Raw genomic sequence first — 7,628 nt, 5'->3', positions numbered from 1 at the left:
GACCCTATCTCACCACAGCAGTGCTAAAGAGAAAGTCTGGGAAGCAGTCAACACCATTTACTGTGTCCTGCTCTATGCTTTATTCTATATGCAGTTCATAAATAACCGAGGAGTGCTGTCCAACCAGATACCTTTCTTTGCTGTTATTCTTTCTGTTGGAGACTCAGTTAAAGTTGCCTTCTCTCCCCTTATTTTGCCATAAATTTAAATGAAAATATGGGGGGGTGAAGATTAGTAATTTCTTTATGAGGTGCCTTAAGCAATTAACATTAACTTCTTGACTTGACCGTGCCCCATATACTTAACTCCAGCAGAGAGGTTACAGTGTAGAGCTATGGAAAGAAAGACAATGACAGACCGGGATATAACCATTTCCCGTCACCAGACATGTTGGTTTAAGATCTGTGGAGTAACTTCTGTTCTTGTTCTCAAACAGGAGATGCTTGAGGCCTCTCTGATCTTCTGACATCTGTGACTAGCTGTCACTGAAGAACTATACATGGCAGAACCTGAAGACTGTAAAGAATACAGAATTACAGAATACAGCTCTTGAGCTCATACTCCACAGTGTACGTATTTCCTCTGCCTGTGGATGCCACTGCTACCAAGCACGCGTCTTTCATAATACCAGGCACTTGTAAGTAAAGCTTAAGGAAGAAAGAATTTCGACTTCTAAGAAAGCACATAACCATTTTAGCTTCAACCCTGATTACTGGAATAAGAAAGGGATAAAGTTAGCATGAAATTAACATTGAATAAACTATTGCATTGTATTGTTTTGACCGTTTTTAGAATAACAAGGATGAGAAATCCCATGGTATCTCTCCATGTTAGTTGCATAAATACTTTGAGCTAGTATGTCTACAGTCACAATTTCCTTCCTCCTTGCTTTAAGAGATTTATCAGAACATAAACTCAGCCAAGTACTATAAGAGAAAAAATGGCAGGAAATATGTATCACCCTCACAGCACTTTTCTTACATGTCCTGGAGACAGAATTGGTCAACTGATCATATGCTCCAAGACTTAATATTTTAATCATTTTTTGGACTTTAGATTGACTCATGAAGTTAGCAGTTGGGAAGCAGAAGATATACCAAAGGCACACAGAATTTCTAGATAATGGAATAGCATATCTACTCAACTTTGAAAAGGTGCTTTTCTTACCTCTACATTCCCTCCCTTCTATCCTTTCCCCTTTTATTGCCAATATTTGAGTTACTATGCTTGTGCTAGGAAATGGAAGAAATAACACATTTTACAATTAAGGCCTATGATCTCAATATAGAACCTTTATGTTCACAAGTGAAGTATGCATCTATAGTTGTTTCCCAATGCAGATCAAGTCACCATAAAGCTACACACCACTGTGTCTGTACAAATGAAATCTGCCACTCTTTAATAACACCTGCAAAACAGTATGTAGAAATGAATGTGACTAGAAAACAAGCCTAACTGGGCAAATGTGGCCCACTGTAAAATAGGTTTTGTATATGCCATGGTGACTGTTTAGTAGGTTGTCCTTCTGGTTTTTTAAGTGCAGTGCATGTACTGGAATTCCTAGGCATTCTAATCATGGCGATATAGAAGATTTTAAAGAATTTTCATTCTGAAGGCTCTACACATGGCTCATGCCAAAGTTCTAAGCAAATAAAGATAGCTCATTTGATAAAAGGTTAATTATAAAAGAAAAAAACAACTTAGGCATAAAGGAAAGGTTTGCTATGTGTTCAGTCTCAACTCCTCTTATTTCCAGTTTACTTTCCACTTTAATGCAGCAAACAGCAACAGCAAGCACGCAGGAGTGATGTGGCTTCCCCAAGTTATTGGAGAACAGTTCTTGCATATGTTTCTTAGGCACCTGAACGACTTGTAAACTTCAGCCTAAAAGACCCTATATTTATATACATTCGAGAGGCTGCAAGATGCTTATTAATCCTGAAAAATCCTATTATTTTCCCTGAACTTTTATTAGTTTGTATTTGAAATAAAACAGGGCTGCCATTTTTAAAAGTTTGAAATCTGTGTAAGCCTAAACAGGGTAGCAAGAGATTACTCATTACCTATACTTTGAACGACTGCTTACCAGTGAAACCATAGGCACTGGCTGCAACCTTGGGAGTTATTTGAGACTCTGTATCAGCTAAAGGTCTATGCTGGCTGGAGTCTTTTTATTGTCTGGAATACCTTGTCACTTGACATCCTATGATACCCTATTATTGGTGGATAATTAAATCCAACTGCTGTATTCTCAAACTATTAGATGTAGTTTGACAATAATCAGTGGCTTGTTTAAAACTATTTGGTACAAAACATGTTCATTTGCTTTTTATTAACACACTTTAAATTGGTTTGCCAATATGTAGTTTATGTTATGGTTCATGATGAGCTATTTAATGAGATATAAGAAATTCAAACAGTGAGGACTGAAATCTCTTCTCCAGGTTCTGGGGTCAGAATTCTATGAAGCCCCATGAAACACCTCTGCAAACCATTTTGGACTGGTTCATGGAGCTTGCTCCAGTACTTTTCATAGAACACATCTTAAATTACCCATGTGTAAAATGTTGTAAAAATTAATTATTTGGGAAAGTCCTAAAGGGACAGTGCTAAGCTGAAGCACAGATTAGTGTTATTACTTTATTTTAGTACTACAGTGATTGGGCGTATTTCTTTTCTGTAGTTCTGGAAATAAAAATCACAAAGCAATCCAACACGTTTTCATCCTGGAATGTAAGCCAAGACTGAATTTTCAAGGCCTGGACATCATCTCTGATTTTCGTTCTGTGTTCTTGTGCAAAAGATGTCAAAAAACACAACAGAGATGTCAAAAAACACAACAGAGAACTCGACTAACCCTCACCCAGCTCTTCTAGGTCTGTTCCTGGGAAGCATTTCACTGATCACTATTGTCATGAATATATTAGTACTATGTGCTGTGAAAACTGAAAAGAAGCTGCAAACAGTTGGCAATTTACACATTGTCAGCCTCTCGATTGCAGATCTTATAGTTGGTGCAGCTGTTATGCCCCTGAATATTGTTTATCTCCTAAGTCGTACGTGGACTCTAGGCTTACCAGCCTGTTTGTTCTGGCTGTCAATGGACTATGTGGCCAGTACTGCATCCATTTTCAATCTCTTCATACTGTGCATTGACCGTTATCGTTCAGTTCAGCAACCACTGAAATATCTCAAATACAGAACAAAAATGAGAGCATCGCTAATGATTCTGGGGGTTTGGTTGCTCTCTTTCATGTGGGTCATTCCAATCCTAGGATGGCATGTTTTTGCTAACAATGGGCAAAGGGAAGTAAAGGAAAACGAGTGTGAAACTGAATTCTCTAAAGTCCCCTGGTTTAAAGTGTTGACAGCCATTGTCAATTTCTACCTACCCTCTATCATGATGTTATGGTTCTACTATAAAATATTCAGAGCTGTTCGAAAACATTGTCAGCACCGAGAGCTCATCGATGGATCATATTGCTCTTTCTCAGAAAAAAAACCCATACATCATTGTAAGACGAAGGATGAGCAAAATATTTGCCTCCAAAAGCAAATCTTAGATGAGAACACCCCTCCCAAAAACAAGCAAACCTCCCCTCAGCCCAAAAATACGGCGGCAGAGCTTCATTTCAGTAGTCCTGACAAGTCTTCAAAGGCATTAGTTAGCAAGAGTAATAGGAAAGTCCTTAAATGGAGCTGTTTTCCTCTCACCGCTGACCAGTCTGAGCCGGGCCTGGATAAAGCAGGAAAGAAGTGCGTGTGCGTAACAAAAGACAACGAAAATGAAGAGGAGCCTTGCTCACAAGACAGTGACTTAAGTGATGCATCAGACAACCATACTTTCACAGAGGAGGCACCCTGTGGAGAGAACTCCAGTCCTAACCCTGAAAGAGCCTGCAGTCCTCAGGAAAAGACTGAGAACAGGGATTTCAGAGGACTGACTGACCTGAGGAAAACCTGGCAAAGTCTGCACACCCATTCCAAACGGCATACTCCAGGACTGCGTGGGAACAGGGAGAGGAAAGCAGCTAAGCAGTTAGGGGTCATAATGGCAGCCTTTATGCTGTGCTGGATTCCCTATTTCATAGTATTTATGGTAACAGCTTTCCGTGACCATGAACAATTTTCGAAATTACACATGTTCACTATATGGCTTGGCTATGTGAACTCCACCTTAAATCCATTCCTGTATCCTCTTTGTAACCAGAATTTCAAGAAGACATTCAAAAAGATCCTTCACATTCACTGATGCTGGTCTGATTTTTTTGAGCTAAAAAGCAGCTCAAGAGTTCAACCAAACCAAATGTTCCAGTTTCAAAGACAAACACCATGGATAAAGTAGAAGACTTTGGAAAACTGTAATTTATAAACAAGTGTTAGTAAAAGTGGGAAACGTGTAATTAACAGCTTTAACACACTTGAAGAAGAACTAATTCAGATCAGGAATCTGAAAAACTCAGGGGCAATCTCAGAACTGTTACACTGTTGTACACATTTTACAATTTGAGATTACCTCTTTCATCATGTAGAACAAAAACTGGAGATACAGATAGAGATCTTCAGTGATTATAAATTATTCAGCTACTGAAGAGGAAGAAACAGTATAAGGTTTCTGTGATTGGCAAAATATATTTTTCTCTTTCAACTTACTCCATTAAACACGGGAACACGTTGCTTGTGAGGGGAGATCTGCAAGAGGAGGTACTTTGCATAGTCAAAGAAAGAAGCTTCAACTGTTTAAAAAAATGTACCCTATTTATTTATAGATTCTGTCAAATCATAAACCTTTTTGAAATGTCAAGTCATATTGTAACCTACCGTATCTCTTTGATATCACGCTTGCTTCATTTATACCTGTACATGTTAACTTCTCTGAAAAAAAAAAAGTATTTTTATGTGCTAGAAATTTGGCTAAGACTTTCCATATTCAATATACTATCACTATCTATTCAAGAAGGGTATGCTGTTGTTTCTAGACTTATAGAATATAGTTGATTACAGACTACACATATTTTCTTCTTCCTACAAGTTGGCAAATAACCCAAGCATGCAGTGGCAATACTAATCCATATATCCTTATCTTGTAGTAGGCAAACTCTTCCTACTATAATGAGGCAAACTCATGAGCAACAACTCAAGCTTGCAAAACAGAAAATAAAATACATTAAGTATGTTTACCTTTTCTATCCTTTATATTTAACTGCATTTTATAAATCATGCTGTAAATACTGTAAAATATTTCAGGAGAAACACACAGTAATAGAATACTTTAGGTTGGAAGAGATCTCAGGAAGACATCCAAGTACAACCTACAACTCAAAGCTGGGCTGGCTTTGACATTACGTCATGTTGCTCAGGGCCTCGTCCACAAGTTGAATGACAAGCATCTGTAAAAACAGCTTCATCTGGAAAAGCTGGGAGGCAGCCTTGGCAGAGAAGGTTGCAGCTAAGGTTCACTCTGCCAGCTTTGAGCATTCACCTGCTCAGCTACTGATTTAACATTTTGGGAAGGATGATTAGAGAGGATCCTGAAGGTTCAATGTAAAAAGCATGTCCTCCCATTCATTTTGTCGTGCTGATGAATTTACCACTTCCTGAATGTTTTCTTGCTTCTGAAATTGCTCAGTTAGCTTAACAACAAAGTTTTGATGGAACTGGAACTCCTTCAACTGAGTACTGTCAAGACTTTGGTGGGATGAGTTGAAGGGATGTTCTGTGTAATATCTTCAGTGCATCACAAGCAAAAAATGGTAGTAATGGTTGGAGGAGAAATTCTGAATCCTATGTTCTTAATTAATGATCTTGAGCTACTTAGAGTCCCTCTGTGCCACATGTGCCTATTTCGTAAAGTGAGTATGACAAGTAACAATGCAACACTTAAGATAATGTTTGCATGATGCTCATAAATTTTGGATATAATACACTAACTAAATGCAAAGTATTATTATCCTCTGTCAGTTTTATTTCTCTGAATTAAACACTTGAATGTCAATAGTTGTATTTAAAGTATTCAATATTAAATGAAGCCCTAATATCTCTGCATTTTAATAAATTGGAAAAACGTGTTAAAGGAATAAGCTTAAATTCAGTCTATTTCAATGTATCATACAAGGTTCAGAGATTAGTTCACTTTGGTCTCAAGTAGCATGCAGGAAAAACTGCAATTAGAGAACTCAAACCTAGGAGAAAAAAAGGCAAAATACAGAGACAGAATATAGAAGCAGCAAAGTTCATTCCAGAATTCAGACAACTTTTTCACTGCAGGAGCCGTATCTGCACAAGTAGCAAAATATGCCTTCTGTTGGACTACAAAGCAGCATCTTTTGAAACATATGCTCTAATCCAGTGGCCTTTCACAAACAATTGCTCAGATTCACAGCCATTATGACCCTTTTTCTGTTGTGATATGCAACAGCAATTCTAGCCAAAATGGATGGTAATTGAGGTGATCTCTGAGGAAATAAAAAAGCAGCACACTAAGTCAGCTACAGTTATTGGTGTACACTGCTGAAACATGCTCACCCAAGGGCTACTTCGAGTTATCTTGATCATGACAATTGCCTTTTCTGACTTTAAAATGTATTAATACATGAAACAGCAACCTAAACAAAATCCCTGAAAATTGGTCTAAAAATTATGATGATTATAATAAAGAATACCTCTGGTACAATTAAAGAACATTCAAACACAGAACAGCTAAACCTAGGCGAATAAAGCTGCCTGAGTATTTTTTATCTCCCTTCATTTTTATCCATAATCTTAGTGTAGCTGTTTTAATAATAAAGAAAGGGGAAGTCGTCATAGTGGGCCTCTCTGATGTGATAGCTATAATAGATAATAATAAAATAGGAAAACGGGATACTGCCTATTTTAAACTTCCAATTAGCAAGGTGCCTAACAGGATTTATCAGTTTATTTTACTGAATAGGCAATTCAAATGGCTCTGGATGTAAGAGAAGCAGAGGAAAGCAAATTAGGGTAAGGAATGGAGAAGCCTACTACCACATGAGGCCAAGCCTCAAGAGAATATTCCAGGAGTGGTTTCCTGTAAAACATTTTCAATGTTTTTCAGTTAATAAACAAGGTCAGAGGACTCATAGCTTTAAGAGAACATAACAAATTTCTTGGAATTTCTTGGACTGGAGCTCTACTTTGAATAAGGTGTGGTGAGAACAACCAACCTCTCTTCTAAGAGGCAGAAAAATATAGTCTCACCATTTTTTCTGTGTCAATGGTGACATCTAGTGGGTAATGAGAAGAATTCCGGCTTCTGCATCAAATACAGTGTATCATGGAAGTTTATTAAAGGAGGGGGGTGCAATTAGCAAGTGGACCCTGCCATCTAGTACATGTCCCATATTATTTTCAGGAAATGTCTAGTACATTTTCCCATATTATTTTCAGGAAATATGGCACTCAATAAAGGAAACATTAGTGTAGGTGCAAATTTTGGCTTCATTCCATCATCTAAAAGGATTCCATTACATTCTCTGTGAGACCACTTCGTGATGCACTTTGTGATAGCACAATAAATGAAAATGACTGAAAGATTCACTTTAAAAATGTATTTCTAATCCTAAGATACTAATATAGGCGCACTGTAGACACCTTTGAATAGTTCTAAG

At 37.6% G+C, this 7,628-nt stretch overlaps 1 protein-coding gene across 5 annotated transcripts; it reads left to right on the top strand.

Moving 5' to 3' along the window:
• The first annotated feature begins 387 nt into the window (after positions 1-387).
• On the top strand, positions 388-5,180 carry HRH1 (histamine receptor H1). Of its 5 annotated transcripts, none has more exons than XR_012777482.1 (3): positions 388-637; positions 1,057-1,154; positions 1,779-2,277. XR_012777482.1 is itself a non-coding variant. In XM_075514183.1 (3 exons), the coding sequence occupies exon 3, from the start codon at positions 2,804-2,806 to the stop codon at positions 4,250-4,252; it is 1,449 nt and encodes a 482-aa protein (XP_075370298.1). In that variant the 5' UTR covers positions 388-569; positions 1,057-1,154; positions 2,684-2,803; the 3' UTR covers positions 4,253-5,180. The 5 variants fall into 5 exon arrangements, 4 of the variants coding, with proteins under 4 accessions (XP_075370298.1, XP_075370296.1, XP_075370299.1 ...); XM_075514183.1 differs by lacking the exon at positions 1,779-2,277 and adding an exon at positions 2,684-5,180 and having other exon boundaries at positions 388-569; XM_075514181.1 differs by lacking the exon at positions 1,779-2,277 and adding an exon at positions 2,684-5,180.
• The last annotated feature ends 2,448 nt before the right edge of the window (positions 5,181-7,628 follow it).

This window comes from Mycteria americana, chromosome 11 (genome assembly GCF_035582795.1).
Source record: "Mycteria americana isolate JAX WOST 10 ecotype Jacksonville Zoo and Gardens chromosome 11, USCA_MyAme_1.0, whole genome shotgun sequence".
NCBI lineage: Eukaryota > Metazoa > Chordata > Aves > Ciconiiformes > Ciconiidae > Mycteria > Mycteria americana.
Note: the sequence above shows the minus strand (reverse complement) of the source record. Positions and strands in the feature narration are given on the sequence as shown.

Bases quoted from the DNA above. Each gene is read 5' to 3' on its own strand.
- HRH1 (XM_075514184.1), top strand. From the start codon at position 2,804: ATGTCAAAAAACACAACAGAGATGTCAAAAAACACAACAGAGAACTCG.